This window comes from Equus caballus, chromosome X (genome assembly GCF_041296265.1).
Source record: "Equus caballus isolate H_3958 breed thoroughbred chromosome X, TB-T2T, whole genome shotgun sequence".
NCBI classification, from domain to species: domain Eukaryota; kingdom Metazoa; phylum Chordata; class Mammalia; order Perissodactyla; family Equidae; genus Equus; species Equus caballus.
The window spans coordinates 99,968,800-99,995,217 of NC_091715.1; the positions used below are offsets into that span (position 1 = coordinate 99,968,800).

General features: G+C 44.5%; 2 protein-coding genes and 1 long non-coding RNA gene across 7 annotated transcripts in view; 1 reads left to right on the forward strand and 2 right to left on the reverse strand.

Moving 5' to 3' along the window:
* Positions 1-376: 376 nt before the first annotated feature.
* Positions 377-3,244, reverse strand: TIMM8A (translocase of inner mitochondrial membrane 8A). The gene is made up of 2 exons (XM_023633370.2): positions 2,983-3,244; positions 377-1,437 (listed from the first exon to the last, which is right to left on the reverse strand). The coding sequence occupies exons 1-2, from the start codon at positions 3,112-3,114 to the stop codon at positions 1,276-1,278; spliced, it is 294 nt and encodes a 97-aa protein (XP_023489138.1). The 5' UTR covers positions 3,115-3,244; the 3' UTR covers positions 377-1,275.
* A 66-nt stretch (positions 3,245-3,310) lies between these two features.
* Positions 3,311-18,972, forward strand: LOC111771659 (uncharacterized). 4 transcript variants are annotated; one of them, XR_011434631.1, is made up of 4 exons: positions 3,311-3,763; positions 8,084-8,351; positions 9,458-9,602; positions 14,806-18,972. It is a non-coding gene; the product is annotated as an uncharacterized lncRNA (long non-coding RNA). The 4 variants fall into 4 exon arrangements; XR_002805588.2 differs by having other exon boundaries at positions 3,488-3,763; positions 9,379-9,602; XR_011434629.1 differs by having other exon boundaries at positions 3,493-3,763; positions 9,369-9,602.
* BTK (Bruton tyrosine kinase) overlaps positions 3,867-26,418 on the reverse strand; it is a 31,725-nt gene continuing 9,173 nt past the window's right edge. For both annotated transcript variants that reach the window (XM_001493218.7, XM_023634516.1), the window contains 17 exons: positions 26,007-26,105; positions 24,231-24,299; positions 22,568-22,649; positions 15,382-15,510; positions 15,015-15,082; positions 14,012-14,199; positions 13,283-13,345; positions 12,632-12,686; positions 12,290-12,369; positions 11,981-12,108; positions 10,891-10,965; positions 10,220-10,391; positions 9,492-9,708; positions 8,111-8,175; positions 7,386-7,504; positions 6,685-6,842; positions 3,867-4,372 (listed from right to left, as the gene is read on the reverse strand). In XM_001493218.7, the coding sequence (XP_001493268.1) occupies positions 4,301-4,372; positions 6,685-6,842; positions 7,386-7,504; positions 8,111-8,175; positions 9,492-9,708; positions 10,220-10,391; positions 10,891-10,965; positions 11,981-12,108; positions 12,290-12,369; positions 12,632-12,686; positions 13,283-13,345; positions 14,012-14,199; positions 15,015-15,082; positions 15,382-15,510; positions 22,568-22,649; positions 24,231-24,299; positions 26,007-26,105 (1,839 nt within the window). In that variant the 3' untranslated portion in view covers positions 3,867-4,300. The remainder of the gene's footprint in view (positions 4,373-6,684; positions 6,843-7,385; positions 7,505-8,110; positions 8,176-9,491; positions 9,709-10,219; positions 10,392-10,890; positions 10,966-11,980; positions 12,109-12,289; positions 12,370-12,631; positions 12,687-13,282; positions 13,346-14,011; positions 14,200-15,014; positions 15,083-15,381; positions 15,511-22,567; positions 22,650-24,230; positions 24,300-26,006; positions 26,106-26,418) is intronic.

The window sequence follows — 26,418 nt, forward strand, 5'->3', positions numbered from 1 at the left end:
CAGGATTTGAGGCTTCTAGAAAAATGTATTTGCCCATCTTTCATGGATTTGCACTAAAGGCTCCCAACAAGAAGTTCCACTTTAGGTCTATACTCCAGTCTACTGGGATTTGAAGTAAGAGGAGGGGAATCCAGTCACTGTAACCTCTTCCAGTACACTCAGGGAACTGACTGTCAGCACTAAATTGCTTCCCTCCCCATCTCATCTCAAGGCTCTCTTTTCTCACAAGAAGGTCCGGGATCCCTAGAATATTGTGCCGTACCTTGCAGAGGGCAGGTACTCAGACTGACTACATTTCAGCCTTGGAAGCAGCCCACACCAAATCTCTCCAGGGTGCAGCTGATGACCAGAATAGAAAGCCTTCTCAATCACAGACTTGAATCTTGTAGAAGCTTTTATTTCAGTGATCAAAAGAACGCAGTAAATGGAATCTACACTGATTTACATTAGGCATGCACCTCTACCTGAAACTGCTGTTAGTTTTTGACTGGCCTAAGTCTTTATAGCTTATTTAGGCACATCTTTGAATTTTTTGGACCCTGATATACAGGGCAAGTTAATTTCTTCCTCGTGGCAGTTTAGTGATGAGAATTATGTTCACTGGGTAGACTCCTTTCTAACTAAAGGCCTCTATACTCTCAGGCTACCTGTACTACCTCGAGACCACACTTCATATAGATATGTAAATAAATCACAGTATAAAGGAGAGAGAGAATCTAGAAAGCTGAAATGTACTGTATGAACATTCCACAGCCTTTTTTTTGCCAGCACTGATAGTTAAATTAAACACTAGATAAGGAGGCCTATAGTTAAGTACCAAATTACTCTTCCCCCACTGCCGCCCTTTCTGAGAGACACCAAGATGTGTATCAGTCTCCCCAGAAATCTGAAATGAGTCCACGCAAATGACAGATTTTATCCATGTGGTCCCACTATCAAATTATAGAAAGCAGTTCCACTATCAAAATTATAGGAAGCAGTTAATGGGACTTGGAGAAAAGCACAGTCCCATATACAGTAATATGCATCCAGTAGAGTCTTCCATTCATTTGTCAATTGTTTTCACAAGATTAGCATTAAAAAACACAACCAAATACCCATATGACCCCCAAGCCCCACACACACACAAAATTGGTCTTTGTTCCTTCTCAGATGACAGGATGTCCCAAGAGTGACAAAGGTGGGAGGAATCTCCCATAGCCTTTTCTTCAACCATCCCATCAATCGCTCTTCATTTCTTGAACTACCTTTCTTTTCCAAAAGGTAATGCTGAGATCAGTCAGAAAGGCTTTCTGAGAAGACTGGCTTGGATTTCTGGGTCTGTTCCAGTCGATTCAAGATGAATTGGCTTGTATCAATGAAGCGCTCAACGCAGTTCACAAAACAGGCCTCAGCCCGACTGTCCAACTTTGGCCCAGGCTTGTCCATGCACTTCTCCTGATCAGAACAAGATACAGAATCACAAAAGGAACTTGGAAAAAGGGGGAGGGGGGCAACTTCTTGTTGCTTAGAGGAAAAACTTCACCCGAAAACAGTATCTGATATGTTAAGAATAGTCACATTTGGCAGTTTCCTTTGTGGCGAGCAATTTTCTACAATCTTACATTCAAATCTCACAACATCCCTATGGAACAGATACTATTATTAATCCTCACTTTACAAAGAGGGCAGCTGTGGCACAGAGATACTTTGCTCAAAGTCATAGGGCCAGAAGATGGTGGAACTGAGACACTAGAGCAAAAAAATGGCAAAATACAAGTGAAGTAACCCTTCGCCGAATTTGGCTACAACTCCGCAACGCCCCTTGCACTAAATGCCTTTAAATTAACTGCAGGATAAAAGGGTGAAAGGATAAATCATTGCAGCAAGACACCCTAAAACCTACCAAAGAAGAAAGGAAAATCTCTGACCTGAGATTCTATAACCTAGTCTACTTAAGCCAGAGGTTCTTGAATCCCCTCAAGATGAATGGAAAATTGTATGAATTTTCCCAAAGGGCCCATAGCTTATAGATTCTTAAAGGAGTCCTTAACTACACCCCCTCCTAGTCCAAATGTAATGATTAATCAGACTTTTTTAAAAGAATCAAAGCAGTCTGGTCCAAGGCAGACAGAAGTTAAGCAAGCATTTAAGGGTCAGAGTCCGGCAATACCATAAGTTTATGGGGAAAGGATTATGGAAACCAATCACTGTAGACAGCTCAAGTTAAATGGTTCAAATGAATTTTGTTCATTATTCTCTGCTGTGTACACAAGCCTTAGACCCTCCACTTCCAAGGAAAATTATCCTTGGCTTCTGAATTCTGTGAACTTTGTATGTCAAGCCAGGGCAGTTATGCTGTCCTTGGCAGCCAGAGAACACTTTGATCCCAAGCTGCAAACGCCTTCCAGCCTTTTGCCAAAGTCTCCTCACAGGGCACACTCAATTCCTCAACCTTCAGACCCGAAACGCCTTGGTATTACACAACAATCCAACAAGAAGGCAAGTAAGTGTATACGTTGGAGAGATTACACCACTTTTATAGTTAGTGGGCTAGGCCCACTCATTCGTCATGGGGACAAGTTAGAGCAACTGGGTCATCAGGGTAAACCCTGAAGGGTCCAGGAACAGGTGATTCACTGACGCCCTGGGACTCAGGGTTCCACAAGTAAAATCCCAGTATTGGGGCGGGGGGAGGGTCTCATCAGTCTTAGTGACTGGCACTAGGCAGCTTCAACCTCTGGTGCCTAAAGTGCTGGTTGGGACAATGGCATAAGTCGTCTATGATCCTCAGTCCTCTGCACCAACAAAGCCGAGGTCCGGCGTGACAGTCCCTTGAGAAGTGGACTCACCCTCTCTCCCTTCCGGCTCGGCCAGAGGAAACCACGCGGTACTGCCGGGCCGCCCCTCCTCCCCAAATCCCGGGCGTACTGGCAAGTCCCGCGGGACAAGGACAGGGGGAAAGTAGGTCCAGTGGCCAGGTCCCAGCTCCAGGCTCCTCACCCAGCAAAGTTCCGTCATCTGGTGCACCAGCTGCTGGAAGCGCTGCTTCTGAGTCTCCACCTCGATGAAATGCTGCAGCTGCGGGTCCACCGAGCCCAGCCCCGCCGCCGAGGAAGACGAGGAGGAATCCATCCCAGCGCGGCTCCGCGTGCCGAGACGGAGTCCGCACCAGCTCCCCGACCTTCACGTGTCTCCGCGACGGAACCGGAACCACAACCCGCCGCCCCGGGCCCGCCCCGCGAGCGCACTGCGTCGGCGCGCGGCCCGCCTCCTACCGCCCCCGCCCCCCGCCCCGGCCCCCGCCCCCGCCGCCCTGCGCGCCTCCCGCGGCGGCGACTCCGCCCCCACCCCACCCCAGGGCTCAGGGCTTGCCGCCCGGCGCCGTCACGCTGTCTGGACGTTATTAGAAAAAGGAAGAAAAAAAAACTAGTGTAAAAAAGGAAGTGACTTCCGACCACGTGGCCCATCCCTGGGCGGCCCAACGGCCCCGCCCCTGCCCGCTGCCAAATCGGCCCGCTCTGTCCCAGCCGCCGTGCTGGCGGGTCACTTAGCCGTCCCGGGGCCCTGGCTGAAGTTCTTTGAAGGAGTTTTCCCCTCCTGGCAGAGGGAAGAGAGGCTCCAGCAGAATTTGTTCCCAACGGTCAGCTTCATCTCGATAATATGGCATGCGTACTGTATGCCAGGCGCTGTGCTTTGGCTTGTGAGTTCGTCTCTGATTCAGAGGCAGTTTTTTCCAAGAGCCAGAGGGGTTAAATGCCGAGGAGCCTGTCGAGTTCTCAAGGTAGGAACATGCCAAACGAATGCCACACAGTAGTTTTCTGGAACACTGAGATAGGGCGCTTCAGGGAGGCTGCCTGATTAATTGAGATAGCAGGAAACCTTCATGCTTTCCAGTAATTTTATTTTATCAAAACACCCTGCCCTCCCATTTTTATGACACCGTTTTATTCTTGCCAAATTCTGCCTCCCTCCCCCCAAGCTCTAGTGCGTACCCAAAGAGCTGTTGGACCCCTTGTGAGGCTATTTACATCCCTCCCTCCCCCTAACTGTTTTCATCCCAAATTCAGTCTGTCTAATATTCTGGGGAAATTTCCTCTCTAGGGAACAATACCAGGCACAATAATTCCTTCGCCTTTGCTCAGAAGGTACTATCCTGGGGAATCAAAGAAGAGAGGCATTCCTAGATGTAGAGAGGGACCTTTGTGGATTCAGCGAGAGCACAAAGGCTCCAGGGCCTGTAAACCTGGGATTTCCTCAGAGAAAGTGAGATTGGGGCTTGTGGAGGAGAGGAGTAGAACCAAAAAGCTTATTGGTGAGCTCAGGATTCTTCATCCATGACATCTAGAATGTTGCTCAGAAGAATTTTGAAAGTGGGACGTTCATCTGCTTTCTAAAATGAAAGAAAAAGTAGTGTTATAGTGGGCTAGAATCTAGAAGTCAAGAGAAGTGCAATGAGTTAGCAACAAATATTTGTTAAGCATATACTATATGCCCAGTAGCATACCCTGTCAATTACAAAAAAAAATGGAGAAGAAATAGAAGCGCTCCATGAAGTGCTTGTGTACTTTTCATCCTTAGTAACTCAGGTTATTAATGTGATGAGGACAATTTGCAAATTAAACTGACAAACATATTGATTAAAACTGAGAGAAAATTCGTTACATGATTCTACACCACTGCATTCTTATTTCGGATCCTCAAGTGAAAAATGGATACCAAACAAGTTAAAGTGGTTGACAACTGAAATCCTTTATGTTGTGATAATTTTTAGTTTGGTTTCAAACACTGTTCCTATCACCCTATAGCGAAAGTTAACAAAGGAATTAACATTTCAAGACTATAGGCATGGGGCCTGCCCCGGTGGCACAGCAGTTAAGTGCATACATTCTGCGTCAGCGGCCCCGGGGTTTGCAGGTTCTGATCCCGGGTGCAGACATGGCACCGCTTGGCAAGCCATGCTGTGGCAGGCGTCCCACGTATAAAGTAGAGGAAGATGGGCATGGATGTTAGCTCAGTGCCAGTCTTCCTCAGCAAAAAGAGGAGGATTGGTGGCAGATGTTAGCTCCGGGCTAATCTACCTCAAAAACAAACAAAACAAAAAAGACCACAGGCTGCATCACTGGGCGGAGATACTGAGCACCTGAGAACCTTAGCAGTGTCTGGCCTCCAGACTAAGGCCCCTTGTGATTGCCATGGTCCATAAGCCCCTGAGGTATTTAGGGATTCAGGGCATATTCATGCCAGAAAGGTCACGATCCATCAGAACCAAACAGTTATCAGTTTCTTGTTCCTTTGACTCAGTGGTTTCCAAACCTAGCTGAGTATCAGAATTTCCTGGGAAGTTGAAAGACGTTTCTGGGTCCCGCTCCAGACATACCTAATCAGAATCTCTGGAGATAAGGCCCAGTCATCTGCAATTTTAAGAGCTCCCCAGGGGTTCTGATGTGCATCCAGTTCCGAGACTACTACTTTAAACAGGCTGTGGAGACAGTGCCTGTCTGAAACAGTTAGCGAGCAGAGCGAGGGTGTCCTGGTTGGGAGGGAGCATAGCCAATCACCCTGAATCCTCCATGGCACAGGAGAGAGAAGAGAAATGGCTCCAAGGGATTCTCCTCCACGCTTTGTTTCTGAGCTCAGTCATTTGTGAAAGGGAAAGGAGCATGGTCTGATTCAGATACCGACTTTTCACCCCACCAGGTGGGCTCTAGATTCATATATATGTGCTTGTTGGACACTGTTTTTCCCTGTCTTAGTTCTGTCTGGGGCAGAACTAAGATTGAGCATTCACTTCCTACTAGAGATTTAGATTGTCAAATTAAGGTTGCTAAGGCTCTACTGAAAAGTGGAAAAGGCTCCTCCGAAAGAACCCAAAGTGAGAGCAGCAAAGCATTTAGTGTTAGTGGGACTGGCTCCTTATTTTCAGAATACCACGTCTACCGCATACCCCGTAATGCATCGTATTAAGGGAAAAAAAACACAAGCACTACCTATTTTAGTTCCCTTTCAGGCCTTAGGGTTTAAAAAAAATTTCATTTTGGACTTCATCCAGAAAAGGTTGGCAGCTAGTAAAATAGAAGAAGAGGCCAATGACTCCCAAAGGAATGAACACAAATTTGAATGACTTTTCTTTTTTAATGTCCATACACTTGTCTGAGTACCTTTGGCTGCCTGCTTATGCTAGGTGGCATGGCCCCATAACACCCCTTCTCCCTAAAGCTGAATTGATATTGGGGTCTGCTAATGATACTTTAGTGAGAATTGGAGTGGGCCTGGGAAAGCCTCTGGCCATGAAAGGATTGGGGTGCAGGCCAGGGTCTGAGAATGTGTGCAGCTGTCAGTCTGTGCCAGCTGCCATGAGACCAGGCAGAGTGGGGACTGAGTGCCTGGCTGGCTGAATGGAAAAGTAGGTTCAAGGAAATAATTTTTTTTTTGAGGAAGATTAGCCCTGAGCTAACTACTGCCAATCCTCCTCTTTTTGCTGAGGAAGGCTGGCTCTGAGCTAACATCTGTGCTCATCTTCCTCTCCTTTATATGTGGGACTCCTACCACAGCATGGCTTTTGCCAAGCGGTGCCATGTCCGCACCCGGGATCCAAACCAGCGAACCCCAGGCCACCGAAGCAGAACGTGCGAACTTAACCAGTGCGCCACTGGGCCAGCCCCCTCAAGGAAATAACTTAAGAGGTCTCAATAAAACACTTACCTCATGCCAGCAGCTGTACATGATGGTATATACCCTCTCTGAAGCTAGATGAGGCCTGTAGAGACGGAGGCCTTGGGCAATGTGTTCGGCTGTTTCACTGTTAGTAAATCTTTCATATGGCATCTTCCCCAGAGAGTAAATTTCCCACATCAAAACCCCTAGAAGATGAAAAAAATGGATTAAGTCAGTTTGCAGTCTTTTGAGTAGTAGGAGTCCTAGTCTTCCTAGATCAGCCTCAAAGATTAGATTCAACTTGTTCCCCGCCAACGCGCCCCCGCCCCATGCCTTTTGCATTTTGTCCAAACTTCTGCTATAGCATTAACCACGCTGGAGGGTGATCCGAGTTGCACTAGACTATTAGCTCCTCTAGGAGCAAGACAGCATCTTATGTGTCTTTGTAGTTAGAGGGTCTGGCAGAGTCCCTGGGACATAATCAGTATTCAGAAGCTGTCGAATATGGAATGAATTGTTTGTTCCTCTCAATATATTGTAAGTTCTAGGAAGGCAGGGATCGTGTCTAGTTTACGGTTTTTATCCCCAGAAACCCGTGTGGTGCCTGACACAGGAAACACTCCGTAAGGATTAGGTGAATGAAAGCAAGAACAAATAACAATCTCTCTGTGCAGGTTACAAAAGGTCAGTTTCTCCCTTGCATTGCTCTTCCTTTAAGCTGCATAACCCGTATGATCTTATCCACTCACCAAAAGCCCAGATGTCAGATTTGCTGCTGAACTTGCTGTACATCAGGACTTCTGGTGGAGACCACCGGACTGGAAATTTGGAGCCTACTGAGCTTGTGTATTCGTCATCCAGAACATACCTGCAAAGGATTCAGGACTTGTTACTCTTAGGATTTGGAGAGCTTGATTTTGCTTAAATTTTCTTGGCGCTTTCACAGGAGTTGCACAAGTACACACCTACAGGCCAACCAGTGTCTTTTACAAATGTTAGTTTTGACACATCCCTGTTTTCGCATCTGATTTAGCTTTCTTGATTGACAATATGGTTACAGCAAGGATGAAGTGAAATAAGATCAAACAGGTGCTCCCTTCCTCTTCTCTAGCCCTTTCCTTTCTCTTTTCTTCTCCTGCCCTTCCTTCTATTCTGCAGTTGCCAGTGCCAATTAGACTGATTAGGAAAGAAGGAGGGATGGAGTAAAGTCAGTAGGATTAACAGATCAAGATAAGGTGTTGGGGAAATTAGCCTAAAAAAAAGAGGGAGGAAGGAGAAGAGAGGAATATAACAATAAAACAAAAGGATAACAGAAGTGACAAATCATTCAGAGAAAGAAAAGGTGTAGAAAGATGTTGGAAAAGACTAGAACGAGAAACAAAGAAAGGGAGAGGATTAAAAACTGTAATGCCTCCTCACGTTTGTACTGTGCTATTTTTCCTTTTAGAGGGGAAGATGCAAAAGGCACACTCACCTGGACAGGCCGAAGTCAGATACTTTAACAACTCCTTGATCGTTTACCAAACAGTTTCGAGCAGCCTGTAGTGTGAGAGATACCAGTGAGACCCCGTCCCTGGCACACAGATTAAAGGCACAGAGCTTCTGCCCACCAGGGGAGTGAAGCCACGGAAGCCTCATCTCCTTCAACTAGAGACCCCTTCTCACCTAACCAGAGGAAGTTGATGCCACTGAGAAATGTTGCATTTCCAACACAGGTAAAGCAACCTGCTACGTAGTCATAAGGAAAAGGCTCAGGACACACAGAATGATTTCATTCACCTTGGCAATTCCACAACACCCCTTCCTGCACTGAAATGCTGAGAGAATTAAGGGAGAACAGGAGGCAAGTGTGTTTGTTTTCTGCCTTTCTGCCGGTGGGACTAGGGCAATTTGAGCCTTGGCCTGAGTGAAATAAACAGGGGTACAAACTCTGATGCCTCCAGAGGCCAGGCGGGCAGAGTGATAAAGTGAAGTGGGGTGGCTGGAGACTGCAGGAAAGTGGAGAGCACGCAGCTGGTCTAAGGGAGGCAGCTACTCCTCAGCCCCAGCCAACAGTTAGCTTGGCCTGTGAGACTGTGGGCCCGGTGTTACAAGATGGTCTGGATATTCAAGAGAACCTGGAAGTTTAGTTTTTTAATATGAAACGTTTCTTTTTATGTGTTTGCTAACTAATATATAACATTAACAAAAAACCAAATGGGAGCTGGCTCAGTGGCATAGTGGCTAAGTTCACACGCTCTGCTTTGGTGGCCCAGGGTTCGCAGGTTTGGATCCTGGGCACAGACCAAGCACTGCTTGTCAAGCCACGCTGTGGCAGCAACCCACTTACAAAATAGAGGAAGACTGGCACAGATGTTAGCTCAGGGCAAATCTTCCTCAAGCAAAAAGAGGAAGATTGGCAACAGATGTTAGCTCAGGGCCAATCTTCCTCACCAAAAAACAAACAAACAACAAAAAAACTCCCAAAACAAACAATCAACCAAATGCACTCACGGGCCCCCAGTTTGTGACTCTGCTGTAACCAAATGATGGCTTTGTGCCAGGAGCAGCCTCATTGGGAAGCAGGTTTGCCCTTCTGCCGCTGAGGGGAAATGACCTCACCATTTCCTTGTCCTGGTAGGGGGCTGGGAGTGAGGGACTCCTCTAGCTCCCACCATGGCAGAACTCATGGTGTAGAGGCTGGAGATCCTTGATTGGCTGACCACTGGTGCAGAGGCTCACCTAACTTTTAGTGTTTTCTAGGTAAACCTGAAATGATGGCTCCAGCAGTCCTTCTCATCCATTTATGATATGTCTTCCTGTGCTACTTCCACCCCCTCAGCCCTTGGTCCCAGGCCAATCCTTTGAGGTCCTACCAGGTCTCGGTGAAGGAACTGCTTTGACTCCAGGTATTCCATGGCTTCGCAGACATCCTTGCACATCTCCAGGAGCTGCTGAGTCTGGAAGCGGTGGCGCATCTCCCTCAGGTAGTTCAGGAGGCAGCCATTGGCCATGTACTCAGTGATGATGAAGATGGGGCGCTGTTTGGTGCAGACGCCATACAACTGCACCAGCTTCTCATGGGAAAGATTCCTATAGGAGAGGCAACAAACCAGCCCTCCCTTTCTGGCTCTGCATACTAGTCAGAAAGGGGCCGGGGAGGAAAGGGTTTGGCCTGGGAATAGAGCAGCAGATAAGGGACCATAATAGCAAGTTGACTTTCCTTCTTCCAACCTTAAACCCCAAGAGTGCCTAATATGTGAAGGTGAGCAGAGATTTGGAGTCCATCAACAGAACAGGAAACAAGCCCTGGGCTGAATGGACACTAAGGCTAAATCAGAATCCATCTTCCTTTTGAAAGTCTCATTTTCCACATTTACCCCCAAATGCTACTGAGATGGTACACACCCATGATCAACACTGTTCTCGACCAATATCTAAGGCAGAGAAATGATTACCTTAGCAGTTAGGACTCCCACCGATCAAAGGTTGACCTCAGGCCCTGGTCCCAAATCTCTATCACCTTAAACCACAGTGGGAACTGTCCTGGTAATTCTTAAACTCCAGCAACTGGATTGAGAGTTGAGTTTGGGCTGTAACTCACATCATGACTTTGGCTTCTTCAATGAACTCATCCTCGGACATGGAGCCTTCTTTGATCATCTTGATGGCCACATCATACTGGCCTCTCCATTTCCCATACTTCACTACCCCAAATTGTCCGGTCCCCAGCTCCTTCAAGAAGGTCAGGTCCTTTGGATCGATTTCCCATGAGCCTATATGAACAAAGCCTTGGTGTGATTCTTTGGGAGTCATGTATGTATAATTCCTATAATAGATAAGAATCCCTTCTAGGGGTAGAAATAGGCAAGCAGTAAAAGGGAAATTCTCAGGAGTTCTTAATCCATCTTTGCTCAGGTAAATCTCTGGGATGGGGGTTACTGGTTGGAGGAATCTGGGATTTTTAGGTGCAAGTCAGCCATAGAGCAAGAAGATAATCTAGACAAATCTCTTAAAATCCCTTTATGATTATGAGTTTTTTTAACCACAATTTAAAAAATAATCCCTGAATCTGTTTTTGCAGTCCCAGTAGGAGCCACCAGAGGGAGAAAAAATCATTAAATAACTTGTTTGGCTCTGTCTTAACCTTCCTTGTGGCAGCTGATGTAGAATGGTGTGCTGCAAGGACACTCGTGAGGCAAGGTTTAGTTGGGTCACCAAAAGTAGTCCTTGCAACTGGCCAGTCCACCCTACCCTCGAGAAATAAGCAGTTACCGTAGCCCAGGCCTGCAGTGGAAGGCGCATTCTTGTTTTGTTGAGACACTGGATATTTGAGCCTTGATATGAGTCCTGAAACAGAGAGGGTCATGCTGCTGGTGCAGTGTAGGGGTGGGATGCCTCCCACACCCTCACTTAAAGCCAGACACTTCTGACGTTCCTCTTTCTAGTACATTTTGAATCCCAGAAGATCTCCACGAACCCAAATTTTTCTGGAAGTTTCTCCCCTCACCAAAGAGTTTTCAGAGACAAAAAAGAGAAAATACTGATTGAAATACACTCCCCAACTAAATGTATCCACCCCCCCTCTCAGCCCAGGCTTAGCTCACATCCTACTTCTGCTTTTGATACTGAAAAGTGTAATCAGGACCCCATAAAATGATAACCTTGACACTGCCTTACCTGGAGGTGGCAGACAGCAGCAAACCTTCTCAATGAAGCTTTGCCCTTGTATTCATGCCCTCACTAATCTCCCCATTTTTAGAATGTCTGCACTGCTTAGAAACTGTCTTCTGATGTTTTCTAAGCTGTGTTCTTTTTTTTCTTGGTAAGGGAGATTGGCCCTGAGCTAACATTTGTGCCAGTCCTCCTCTACATTTTGTATGTGGGATGCCACCACAGCATGACTTGATGAGTGGGTTGGTATCCCAACCCGCCAACCCCAGGCTGCTGAAGCAGAGCACACAAACTTAACCGCTACACTGCAGGGCCGGCCCCCTAACCCATGTGTTCTTTGACAGCAAGGACCTCGACTAATAGTTTTCCCACATTCTCCTCTAGTACCGAGGAAATTGCTGAGAACACACTAGGAACCCACTCAATACTTGCTGATTGATTAATCACCAGTCTCTTCTATGTTTTTCCTTCGCACTTAGCGTCAATCACCAAAGAAGCAGTCAGTCCCTGCTGGGTGTAAGGTCTGCCTTTGACCGCCTCTCTACTTGGCCTCTTCCCAGCATCGTAGGGGTGACTTTCACAGCTAATTCACACTGCCCCGTGAAGCTTGTTCTTCCCCTCACCACCTTGTCCTGAGTTGCTTCCCCTGGTGCTTATCACACCCTTTTTCTCTGGTGCCCTTGTTACTCACCTGCAGAGTTATGCTGATGGTAGTTAATGAGCTCAGGGATGGTGCTGAAAAGGTGCTTCTCAGCCAGGTAATACTGGCTCTGAGGTGTGGAACACACAACATAATGGCGTATCACCCCTTGAGGGTCCCTGAAGAAGTGGATGTTGAGTCAGCAACTTGGGGACAAGGGTCACCAGGACCCAAGAAGTGAAGTGAGATGAGTTTTGAGTTTAAGGGACAGAGGAAGTAGGAGGGGCACACCATTAAGGAGCCGTTGGGGGGGGGCACTCCTGTCCTTTGTCCCCAGGGCCTTGGAACAGTAGCACTCACCCTGTAGATTTAGCAAACACAGACACGGTATATTTTCCAGCTTTGCTGGAGTCTCTGACAATGAAACCTCCTTCTTTCCCCTGAAACAACAAAAAAGCTGAGTGTGAGGAAGTGGTGCTCACACCTGCATTCCACCTGCCCAAACCTGAGAGAAAATACAAGCCCTGATTTCACTGCTAATTTCCACATTTGAGCTGCAACCTCATTGCTTTTGATACTGAAATGTGTAATTGCGACCGCGTAAAATGACAGCCTTAACACCGCCTTGCTGGAGGTGGCAGACAGCAGCAGGATCGTCCCTTGTGCAAGGAGAATGCTGTTTGCTTGTGGTTGCACACTTACCTCTTGCTTTAGCAGTTGCTCAGCTTGACTTCGGGTCATGTGTTTGGAATACCACCTGCAAAGGGAGAGTGCTTGAGTGGCTCCTGGGACATGGTGTAAGCAGCTCAGGACTCAGAGTACCCTCCGGGCCTCACCCAGCCAGTGATTCAGTCAGTTCACTCAACCCCCATTTATTGAGTGCCTGTCATGCGCATAGTGCACTGGATCCCTTCCCCAAAGTCTGGTTGGCACTGAAGATTCGTGGAAATGGAGAGTAGAGGGCGAAGGCAGGTGGCAGAGGTTACGGGGAAGGGATCAAGGACAGGGCACTCAAGGACAATCCACTTCCATGACTAGGGAGAAAAGACATGGCAGAAGTTTGACATTTTCACCTTTTCAAATGTTTTCTATCAGGCTGCAACTCTTTTTTCTTTCGGCATGCTTCTTCTGGATCTGGGGGGCCTGGTGACCTCTGCAGCTCTCATAAGCAGAGAGTATTTGGGGTGAGGGTAAGATATAGGCACTAACGTGGGGTGGTGGCATCATTTGACCCAGTTGGCACTGATTTTAATAAGTATCTTGAAATCAAACGTTTGTTGAAAGTATAAAGAAGTATCTACTATCTTTGGTTCCTCTGGGAAGATTGTGTGCCGGGAACATAAGCATACTCACTCATACATTTCTATGGAGTCTTCTGCTTCAGTGACATAGTTACTAGGGATGTAGCCTTCCTGCCTGTGGAGGAGACAATATGGTAGATCACCAGCACTCCACATCCTGGGGGAGGGGCAGATTCATACGCCCGTATCCCTGGGCTCAGAACCAATCTCAAATGGAGGTATATAAACCACGCCCCTCCCTCAAAGAGGATCATGTCGCTGATGCATGGCTAGGCCAGTGAAGTGTGTAGCTTCTGCACATGTGGCATTGATTCTATGTGCACAACAACATGTGGGCCAGACCTTACAGGTTCAGAGAGTTGGCCATGTGTAGAGCCCTGGGAAGTCCTTGGAAGGAGAGCTTATTCCCTTTGGTGTGGAAAGAACAATTTCTTTTGTTGTTGTTGTTGTTTTTGAGGAAGATTAGTGCTGAGCTAACATCTGCTGCCAATCCTCTCTTTTTGCTAAGGAAGACTGGCCTTGAGCTAACATCCATGCCCATCTTCCTCTACTTTATATGTGGGATGCCTACCACAGCATGGCTTGCCAAGCGGTGCCATGTCTGCAGCCGGGACCTGAACTGGCAAACCCCGGGCTGCCGAAGCGGAATGTGCAAACTTAACCGCTGCGCCACTGGGCCGGCCCCGAAGAACAATTTCTGATCGGGATCCTGAGTAGGGGAATTATGCTGCAGGATTTTGCATGTGTGTGGGGTGGGCTGGAAGGGCTGGCGTGGACTCACCCATTTTTATCCCGTGCTCGCCACCAGGGTAAGTTGCTTTCCTCCAGGATAAAATACTCGTTGCCCTTCCGCAGCTGTAGATCATTGGCATTCATTGGCATGTAATCATAAAGGGCTACCACCTTTTTCAGCTCGCTGGTGGAGACGGGTGCTGCTGTCGGCTCAGGGGGCAGCGGCTTTTTCAAGATCTGTGTAGTTAGAAAAAAGGGTGGTTTGGCTAGATATCAAGCACCTCTCCTCTTCTTCCCCAACTCTCTGACTTACTAGAGACACCATTCTAACCCAAACCAGGCATAATCAAAAAGTTTATTGAGCTTTCATTCAACAGTCATTTTTAAGCACCTGTTCATGGGCTGTCAGCCTGGAGTGCACATCAGAATCATCTAGGGAGCGGTTAGCATTGCCCCCAGGCAGTTTCTCAGACCAATCACGTCAAAATCTCTGGGGATGGGACCGAGGCATCAGGATTTTTCAACCTTCCAGGACAAAAACCTTGTACAACCACAGTCAGGAAACCTTCTTGGCGCTAAACTAGTACAGGAATCCAAGTGGCTCTGAATTTCAGTTTCCTTGTTTGTAAAATGAGCATAATAATTCCTGCCTGGCTCACTGCGATATATGAGAAAGGGCTTTCTAGACCTCAAAAAGTAACCAAAAAATCAAGTTTTAAGGTAAAATGTTAGTGGTAGAATCGAGGTATTAGGTATATGGATGTTCACTGTTAAATTCTTTCAACTTTATGTTTGAAAATATTTTTCGTTAAAAAAAATCAGGCTTTGTTTTCTTTTCAACAGGTGACTGGATTAAATGGTTGCCAAGAGCTTCCCAATAGCCCTCTATCTTTCCACTGAAGAGGAAGTCCTAACTAGGACAAATCCCCTGTCTCAGCAAGAATACCAGCCAACACTGCCAGGTCCCAGGGGAATTCTAAGACTGGTGTGTTTTCAGACCGTGACTGTGAGTTGCTATTTAAGCAGTAGCAGCACCCAATTTCCCTGTATACCTGGTCCTCCTCAGGCGTGGGAGGAAGAGGCTTTTTTGTCTTTCGGTGAGAACTCCCAGGTTTTAAGCCTGCAAAGTAAAGAAACCAGTGAGCGTAAAGAATGCATCTTAAGAAAAGGCCCGGGGACAGGTTTGGTCAGGGACTTTGCTCTTGGACACAGTGCCTGTAGGCAAGTTAGGAAAAGTCGGGTGGATACAGCCCTGGGCCAGGTGGCACAGCTTGGAGAACAGAGCACCGGCTGGGTCTTAGCCCCCACTAATCCCCTCTTCATGCAGCGGCCAAAATGTACAACCTCGTGCCACGTCCCTGGGTTTGATAGATCTTTGAGGGTGATGGAGGGAGAAATTAGATTGATCAGATCTCTTACTTCCATTCCTGTTCTCCAGAATTTGGCAGCCCATAGCATTTTTGGCTGTCTGAGAGCAGCAGAGATACTGCCCATCGATCCAGAAGCAAGGGTGGTATTTCTGTACCAGATCACTGTTGTACCGGATTACTGTAACAGGAGAGAAGAGAGACAGATCACATGTGACGTGCGGGAGAATCCACCATTTGCATGCTTTTCTCTTTGAGCTTAGTGGTGAGCTTTAACCAACTGCCCCTTCCTCGGCCACCCTGAAGGAAGCAGACAACAAGACCAGTTGGCTCACATGCCTGGCCCTGGAGAGTTCCTGTGCAGTTCTCTTCAGTGGTCTGTCGTGATGACTATCTGCCAACCAAACCAACGTGATAAGAATATCTGATGTCTCCAGAGCCCAAGAACAAAAATATGTTATCTGTGTTTTTCTGGTAGCCATTTCAATCTTCCTGTAAGGCAGGGGTTGATTATAGTGTTCTTTTCCAGATAAGGGAAACAATGTGCCCAAGGCAAACTCGCTCAAGCTTTCAATATACCAATGTCCCAGCTCCTTGAGTGATCTTTTAGAGATATTTGCCTGAGTGAAGACTTCTGCTTTAGGCTTTCTGCATTCATGGAGTAGTCAACAGAGCAAGCTCAGGGGAGATGAAGGGGATTCTGCCTCTAGAATAAACATGGTTCCAATCTTTATAGGGCCACCGAGGGGGATTGAGCAATGAAGGTGGGTTGAGCTCATTGCGGGAGATAAACACAGCAGCTCCATTTCCCACACAGAGTTGTGAGGCTCAGAAGATCTCCCAGAAGCCAAAGTGCTTTGCAAAGAATAGAGTGGTTTGCAGATAGGAGGAATTGATGTTACGGTTTGTAATACTGTGGCATCTCAAGAACCTTAAAGTGAAGTCAGTTAGACAAGTCATCCTGGGATCATATTTGTCAGATAACAGAGAAGCAAAGACAACTGAAATAATTGACAATAGCTGGCACTGGGGCAGAGACCTCGGCTGTCCTAAGAAAATGCACGTTCGAGAACATACGCATTTCAGCATCTACTGCTTAGAAAAAGCCCTGCATAACTTTTTTTTTTAAGATAAAAATAAAACCAAACCTTCTTCTGTAGAGACCAACTCAAGTCCTTAAGAGCTTTCTAGTCATACCCCACTCACGTAAGGCTTTGGAGGAGGCCTAGAAGCTTCTGGTGGCGAGGTGCATTTTATAGGCAAATGAACAAAACTGCTGTCTTAAAAAAATAAGTGCTATCTTGATGCTTTTCTAAAGATAGATTTGAAAGCTTGTAACTACTCTCCCCTGTCCACCCTCACCTCTCGCGTTTTCAGCTCTCCCCTTCATCATTGCACCAAGTGCAGGGTGGTGGGAGCTGTTCCAGTGGGGTGTGGGCTATAAGGGCCTGCATCATCTGTAGAAAATTTTAAAACAATAATAAAACCAACCAAAAGCCTGCCTGGCTTTTATTATTACCAGGCACTGGAAATTCTGTGCAATGTTCCTAATGCTCTTCCCAGCCAGGATTGGTTGCTCCCACCACCTCCACCCTCTGCCCCTCCTCCATGCCATTACCCTTCCCACAGGGATTTGAAGACCCTTGAGTGCAGGTCTGGGCACCAGTAGACATGCCAAGAATTCTTAACAACTAGGTGCTTAATAAACTAAGCTATGCTAATATGCTAATGAGGGGACCTAAGGCTTCCTGCCTTACCCACCTTCAGCACACTCATTAAGAACCCACCCTAGGAAATTGACCATTCTTTTTCACCATTCACCAAAATAAACTCAAAATGGATTAAAGACCTAAAGGTGAGACCTGAAACCATAAGGCTTCTGGAAGAAAACGTAGGCAGTACACTCTTTGACATCAGTATTAAAAGGATCTTTTCGGACACCATGCCTTCTCAGAGAAGGGAAACAATAGAAAGAATAAACAAATGGGACTTCATCAGATTAAAGAGCTTCTTCAAGGCAAATGAAAACAGGATTGAAACAAAAAAACAACCCACTAACTGGGAAAAAATATTTGCAAGTCATATATCTGACAAAGGCTTAATATCCATAATATATAAAGAACTCTCGCAACTCAACAACAAAACATCAAACAACCCAATCAAAAAATGGGCTGGAGACTTGAACAGACATTTCTCCAGAGAGATATACTGATGGCCAATAGGCACATGAAAAGATGCTCATCATCGCTGATCATCAGGGAAATGCAAATCAAAACTACACTAAGCTATCACCTTACACCCGTTAGAATGACAAAAATATCTAAAACTAATAGCAACAAATGTTGGAGAGGTTGTGGAGAAAAAGGAACCCTCATACACTGCTGGTGGGAATGCAAACTGGTGCAGCCACTATGGAAAACAGTATGGAGATTCCTCAAAAAATTAAAAATAGAACTACCATACAATCCAGCCATCCCACTACTGGGTATTTATCCAAAGAGCTTGAAGTCAGCAATCCCAAAAGTCCTGTGCACCCCAATGTTTATTGCAGCACTGTTTACAATAGCCAAGACGTGGAAGCAACCTAAGTGTCCAGCAACAGACGAATGGATAAAGAAGATGTGGTACATATATACAATGGAACACTACTCAGCTGAAAAACACAACAAAAGCATTCCATTTGCAATAACATGGATGGACCTTGAGAGAATTATGTTAAGTGAAATAAGCCAGCGAGAGAAAGATAATCTGTGTATGACTCCACTCATATGAGGAATTTAAAATTATGGTCTAAGAACAGTTTAGTGGATACCAGGGGAAAGGTGGGGTGGGGGGTGGGTACAAAGGGTGAAGTGGTGCTCCTACAACATGACTGACAAACATTAATGTACAATTGAAATTTCACAAGATTGTAACCTATCAATAACTCAATTAAAAAAAAAAAAAAGAACCCACCCTAGGGGCTGGCCCAGTGGAGCAGCAGTTAAGTGCGCATGTTCCACTTCGGAGGCCCAGGGTTCACTGGTTCAGATCCTGGGTACGGACATGGCACCGCTTGGCAAGCCATGCTGTGGTAGGCATCCCACATATAAAGTAGAGGAAGATGGGCACGGATGTTAGCTCAGGGCCAGTCTTCCTCAGCGAAAAAGAGGAGGATTGGCAGCAGTTAGCTCAGGGCTAGTCTTCCTCAATAAGAAAAAAACCCACCCTACATTCCCAAATAGTGTCTGTCTCTTAAGAGCTACATTAAGGATGACACCCCTTCTTTTGTTGGCTAATGCAGAGCTGGTACTTCCAGCTACTTAGGAGAGAATTGCAAAAGCAGAGTGTCCGTTATGGACTGAATGTGTCCCCCAAAAATTCTTATGATGAAGCCCCCCAATGTGATGGTATTAGGAGATGGGGCCTTAGGGAGGTAATTAGGTCATGAGAGTGCAACCCTCATGATGTGATTAGTACTCTTAGAAGAAGAAACCCGAGAGAGATTTTCTCTTTCTCTCTGCCATGTGAGGACGCAGTAAGAAAGTGGCCGGTCTGCAAGCCAGGCAGAGAGTTCTCACCAGGAATCAAATCAGTTGGCAACCTGATCTTGGACTCCCCAGCTTCCAGAACTGTGAAAAATAAATGTTTGTTATTTCAGCCACCCAGTCTATAGTATTTTGTTATGGCAGCCCGAGCTGACACAGAGTGTCCAAGTGGGAGGGCTAGGAGAAGACTGCTTACTTCACGGATGCATAGGGCCAGGCCAGTCTGGGAAGCACTAATGGTTGGTGTACATTCTCTAAGTACTTGATGGGCTGGTCTCTCATATCCGTTTTCATCAGGATAATGTCTAAAATTCTATTTCAGGCACGAATGAAATATTCCTCCTCATATTGGTTGTTGGAATTTCGCCAGTGCCACTCTTTCATTAATTTTGGTGAGGTCAGGTCATTTGCTTATTTTCAAAGTTGCAATTAGGATAGGCTCTATTGAGCTTGACCAAACAGAGATTCCAGAGTGAATATAGACCAATATCTGTAGTGCTGTAACATCAAAGTGCCCTCTGTCGTGTTCAAGGAAATGGGAGGAGAGCGCCCATGGCCAAATCCTCAGGGATACTACCTTTGCATGGGAAGTGCCACTGAAAAAAGATGGCAGCTGGATATGAGGTAACTGAGGCCCTGCTTTTTAAATTGAGATACAACTTACATATGATAAAGTGCGCAGTCTAAGGTATACAGCTAGCCGCATTTGTCTACAACCATTTATCCACTACTCAGATCCAGTGCCTCAGTGGTCTCCCTCATGCCCCCTTCACAGCCTGCAGAGGTGGCCAGTATTCTGATGAGGTCCCCTTCTCATGTTAGTGATTTTCAGTTGGTGCATTACCCTAGAGTGGAGTAACTTATCACCAGAGTGGGATTTAATGGCTCCTAGGTTATCTCACTCTTGGCATTGCCAGCACCTGGGACTGTCCTGGGACTTGCACCTAAATCTCCTAGCAACTGTAGTATTTGTTGCAAGGTTCCTACTTTTTGGTTCATGTTGTAAGCCCAAGCAGGTTCAATAAGACATACACCTGCGTCTGGAACAACTGGAAAAAAATGCCTTCGGTAAAACCCAAGGGAAGAGAAGGTAAAATTGCACCCTACCCACACTAACGACCCAACTGAAGTGTTTTCAGTTTGTTTTGGCTTTATTTTTCCTGTTGTAATTTTACTTATATAATGAACTTTCAAACAGTGCATAATCAACATAGTAAGGTTACTATCTGAGTCGATGAAACAAGTTTACAAGCTGGATATTCTCATCCTCAGACATTTCTTTGAATATAGTGAGCACTCAATAAATATTTGTTGGACTAACCTACAACTGGTTTTGAAATTAGTATTTGAAGTGTAAAGGAGTTACTAACTTGTACATGCCACGTTTTTTCTCTTTTCTTTCTCCCTCAGCTAGTATGTCCCACCTCCCCTATTTTCAAACTAAATCCTAGCTATCCATCAATGTGGAGCCAGAGCTGGTGGTGATTGTTTACTCTTGCAGCAAAATCAATTAACATAACTATTTATGGGTCCCTTTCTGTGTGCAAGGCACCGTATGTGGCACTATGGAGAGAACCAAAGAAGTACAACTATATATGCCTTCTGGAGCTCCTGTCTCAGCCTCTGCGAATATTTCTCTGCTTTAGAAATAGCATATTGGTTCAGAGCATGGACTCTAAAGCCTGAGTTCAAAGCCCGACCCTGCCACTTGCTTACTGAGTGCCCTTGGGCCAGTTACTTAACCTCTCTGTACCTCAGTTCTCTCTTCTGCAAAATGGGGATAATGAAAATAACTGCCTTGTATGATTAATGTGAAGAAGAAATGAGTTAATATATGTAAAGAACTTAGAGAAGATCCTGGATCATATTAAGCACTTGCTGAAGTGTTTGCTCGTTTTGTACCCCACCCCCCCCAAGCTAAAGCAGACCTTTTACCTCAAAACATGCCAGGAACTGGACTGTGTGGTCCAAGATATCACCTATTTGTAATCTCAACATGACTGTCTTCTAGAATATCTTGCAGCCAACTACAGGTGCAATTTCTGGGCGTGAGAACGAAGCAGCATAAAACTATGTAATAAGCTTAGGATTTGGAATCACACGGACCTAGGGATGTGGCAAGAATAAGGCTCCACCACTTACTAGCTGGGTGCCCTTGAGCAAGTTACTTAATCTCTCTGAGCCTCCATTCTCTCATCTGTAAATCAGGGAATAGTGCATACTTCCTAAGCTTATTGTGAGGATTAAACAAGCTAGTACATTTGAAGCACTTGACACAGCCTGGTACATAGTAAGTGCTCATTAAGTGGTAGTTATTCTTGTTGTTGTTTTTAGCCCAAGGTTGCTGTCAGAATTAAATGAGGTAATAAATATAAGGTATCTAGCTCAGTGTCTGGCATATAGCAAGAATTCAATAAATGACCCTTCTCTTCCTTTCTCCCCTCTTCTTTCGGCTTGAAAAATTTGGTGCTTTTTATTTTGGCCAATCAGACTTGCATTCAAGGGAGTGAACAAAACTGGTATAGCTAGCCACCGAGTATCAGAATCTAAATGTTTATTAAGACAAAGGGCTGTCATGCAATAACCCAACCATGCCGTTATCAGTCTGCCATCCTTCCTGTTTCTCTAGGCAGCCTTTCCTGATGTCAACTCAACCAGTTAATCTCTCAGTCACTTGACATGTGGCTATATATACACACACATATGTCTGCATGCATCCTGTGCCGCAAGCATTTACAGTCAAGTTTATCTGAGCACACTGTACGGTCTGTATGAAATGCTAAAACTACATTCAAGTTTAGATCCTCACAAAGCAAGGAACACGAAATAGTTCCTTGGAAAATATTTATCCACAGTGAAGAGATGTACAGTGCTTTACAGTTTTCCAAGTGCTTTCACATACATTGCCTCAGTTGACCTTTAGGACAACCCTAGAGGTAGGTACTGCAGGCATCATTATTCTTCCTATTTCTGAAGAAGAACCTGAGCCTCAAAGAAGCTTGTTGGCCTACTTATCAGAAGTCATCCAGCCTGGTAGTGGTAGAAAAGAGCTTGAAACCAGGTTCTCTACTCTGACATCCAGCACTCTCATAATCACCTATTTAAATTTGTGAAACTTAATATTTCATACCTAGGATTCGAAATATTGAAATAACCGTTGAATGCCACACCATGCCACCCTTGTAATTGGTGTAAAGAATGGGACCTTTTTTATAAATAGGGAAATAGAAGTGCTTACAATTACAAAATTACACTATCGAGAGAGTGGCGGAACTGGGTTGAAGCTCTTAGTCTAGCATGTGATCTTTTATTCATATGATGGAATATTAAACTCAAGTATATAACTAATAGTAGAGAAAATACAATATTTCTCTCTCTCTCTCTCTCTCTCTCTCTCTCGTGCTCTCCCTCCCTCCCTCCCTTTCTTCCTCCATTCCTCTCTCCTTCAGTCCCTCCTCTCTCTTTCCCTCCTTCTCTTCCCCTTCTCTTTTTCTTGCCTCCCTCCTTCCATCTATTCTTCTTTGCTTCCTCCCTTCCTCCTTTCCTCTCTCCTTCCTTCTTTCCTCCCCTCCCTGCCTCTGTCTTTCTTCCTTTCTCTCTTTTTTCTTTCTTCTCTCTCTCTTTCTCTCCTTCCCTCCCAACTTCTTTCTTCCTTCCTTCCATTCCTTTTTTCTTTGGAAACTAGTTTTTTTTTTTTCAAATAATTCTCACCATTTTTGAGCTGGTGAATCCAACGCTTCCTCAGTTCTTCAGTTGGGGAGAAGACATAGAGAGGCCCTTCATCATATACAACCTGGGGCAATGGACACACAGACTTCAGCAGTTAGAATTCAGAAAAAAAGAAGAAAGACCTTGAAGAAACTAATCTTAAGCTACAATTTTGTATATTCATAGTGGAAAACAAAGAGAGGCAGGGTCTTCAGTGAGCAGCGGAGCTGGGGTCATATGAACTATCTGAAGAATTCCTGAACAATTCCTATCCAGGGATGCAGGACTTAGAAGCTCTTAGCTTTTTCAATACTCCTCCATCCTCTTGACTTGTGTTTCAATTTGTATATAAACTTAGGTCATAGTGTTTCTCTCAGCGCTTAGTGGAGACAGGATTTGTATCTATCCAACAAAGGATTTTATGATCTTATTAAACCTTGAGTTTGCGTAGAAGGGAATTGTAAGAATGATTTATACAACTTAAGTCTCAGTACATATGGATTTTTCACTTGGATAACATGGAGCAATATTTTAACTCATAGCTAATCCCACCCCCACTGCCTAGGGGCCTCCCCTTGCCAAAATTAGCCAAAATAAACCAAATTGGGAACCACAAACCTATGTCAACAAGAGAAAAGTATATATTAAGCACTATCATCAAGTCAAACAGTAGTTTTGGAGCCCCTCCCGTGCACAAGGCATCGTGCCAGGTGTTGTGGAGGTGCACGAAACGTAGGAGATGTGGTTCCAACCCTCATAGATTTAATGGACAACACAGAGTGGACTCTAAATTCAAATGTAAATTAATTTTGAATTATCTACTGTTTAGTGTTATCCACTAGCTCAGCCAAATAACATCATCTTGTTGAAAGGCAATAGTAGTAAAAACTGTGCCCCGAAAAATCCCTTCCTTCACAGGTTTTGTCAACTTTGACACAGTCAGGAACATGAACAAGATCCTTTAACATTTTTCTTTTTGCTTGTTAGTTTTGCTGTGCTCATAAATCCATGACAGAAAGCCCCCTCCCCTGAGACTTTCCACTTCCTTTTCTGGCTTTCGCTGTTGCAGAGGGTGCTGTATTCACATGTGGCCTACAGAGTTCTCAGGACACAAGCAAGCCAAACTGAACATCGAATCTGAAGGGCTTGCTCTTCTTTATGGCTTCCACTGTATCTACCAAGCGGATGTCTATGGGGCTCTTCAGTTATTGTAGACTAGAATAGAATTTAAGTTTATGTGTAAGTCTAGTAAGCCTTCCCCATACCCAACTTCCTAGTACCGCTCCTTCCCTCCCCTTTCTGTCTTTTCAACCCCCATGACCACCATTAGACAGATGCCTATCTGCCTGGCAGAACCAGAAGGAAGTGAAATGCTCACTCAACAAACAGAGCATCTTTCTCAATGCAGTTACCATAGACAAGACACACTATCATAGAATTAGTGCCATTATGGATTCTCTTTGAGGTGCAGAGACTAAAAGAAACTATGTTAGACTGGGAAAATAGAAAAGCAAACACACTCAACCCACGCCAGTCTCATTTCTTGGTCCAGCCTCCTTGTGTACTTCTGTTCCCCGGAACCTAGTATCCTTCCCTTTGCCCCACACCCCGTCCCTAAGGATTATATTACAGGTTCTTTGAGAGTTGCAGAGAGAAAATACCTCACCTGGAAGGGGTAAGGGAACCTTTCAATGATTGAAATCTGCTCCATTTCACTGGACTCTTCACCCCTTCTCTGCAATGAAAGAAGTTTAAAGCATGGTTATTGGTTGATGCCTTGCTCTTTTCTGGATGTCTTTAGGTACTGAGAGTCCTTTGCAGTGGCTCCAGAAGGCTTTCCTGCACAGACAATGCTAATTCTTAGTGAGTACTTCCTATAACCCAGTAAGGAGACATAGCCATAGGATCCAGCACATACTCGTTCAAAAAAACCTCGGGCATTTCAAATCATTGAGGAAAGGGAGGTTACTCAATAAATGGTGCTGGGACAAACATTTAACCACTAATATTGGTGGGGGTGGGGTGGGGGGAGTTAAGTAGCTGTTTCACACCATACACCAAAGTAAATTCTGGATGGATTCAAGAGCTTAATATAAAAAATGACACTATGAATGACTGAGGAAAAAACATACATGGTTATTTATATAATGTTGCCGGAAGCAAGGCCTTTCTACTATAATGCTAAAGGTTATAGCCATAAAGAAAAAAAATGAACTAATCTGATGACACAGACTTTAAAATCCAGTATGGCAAAAAAAAACACCTTAAACAAAATTTAAAGATAAATGAAAAACTGGAAAAAATATTTTCAACATATATTACAGTTAAGGATTAATATTCTAAATATATCAAGATCTCTTAAAAAGTACTAGGAATAAGTAAACATTTCAATAGAAAAATGGACAAAAATATTAACAGACAATTCATAAATGAATAAATATAAATGACCTGTAGATGTATAATTGTTCAACCTTATGAGTAAAAAAAAATTGCGAAGTAAATCAGCAATGAAATACCATTTTTCTTGGCTGTCAAATTGAGAAATATTTAAAATATTTGCTGTTGGAAAGACTGTAGAGAAATAGATACTCTCATATACAACTTGTAGGAATGTATGGAATTTGAATTCCACTTCTAGAAAATAAAAAAGATAAAAATAACCAAAGTGTAAGTATTTCATAAAGAGAATAACAAAATTTTACTTCTAGGAAGTTATTATAAGGAAAAAATAACAAAGGTACATGAAGATATATGCAAGGATGTTCCTCCCAATATGGTTTATAATGGCAAGTAATTCAAAACAAATAGGAGATCAGTTAAACAAATTACAATATATCCACGATAGGAAATACTATGCAGTCATGAAAATCATGTTATTAAAGAGTATCTATTGTCGTGGTAAAAAGTTTTCATATATTGTTTAATTGAAAAAGTAGGTTAGAAAGCAAGATGTGTGGTATGAGTCTATGTTTTAAATATATAACATGTATATTAGTATGGGTGTATGTGTTGCTAGTGGAGAAAAACACCTGTGAGTTTATACACCAACATATTAATATTTGTTTTAGCTGGTTAATGGGATTATACATAATTTTATCTTCCTTTTTTGTGCTTTTTCTTATTTTCCAGAGTTTCTGTAATAAGTATGCATTACTCTTGTGATCAGGAAAAAATAATAAATGATATTTTTAAAAAATCAACTCAGAAGTCAGTAGGTGTTATACCCTGGAGAGGCTCTGGGAAATGAGAACAAACAGTGAGCTATTAAAGAACCTCATATGACTCAGAGCCCTAGGAGTCCAGCAGAGTGAAGGACTTTATAAGGGAGCTTTACTATGTTGCACATTGCACAGCATCACCCGTTTATTTACAGAGAATTGAAGTATTCCAAGTTTCTTGACAGCCCCCCCCCCCCTCCGCTCTGGCAATGATCTCTTCTTACCGGAATCTGTCTTTCGGGGGGTGGATTTTTTTCAGGAACCACTGTTTCAACGCAGGTGATCTTCTCAACATCTATTGAACCCTTCTTACTGCCTCTTCTCTGAGAAAGAGAATGAGGAAGAAAATGGAGAAAGATTAAGAGTGATTAAGCAACCAGGGGATTAGATTTTCTTATCTAATCATTCAACATGGTAAGGTGACACCTGTACTCTATATCAGGACCTGCCATTTTGAAAAAAAGCAAACAACAACTTCCAGATCTCTCCATCTAACTTTTTTTTTTTGACTACCAGATAGAGAACAGATACTACAGAAGAGTGGATGACTGTGTGTGCCGTTATGATATAAAATAAGGAAGCGATTTCCACGTCTTGGATTTCATTCTCAGCAATCATTTAATGAGTGCTCACCAA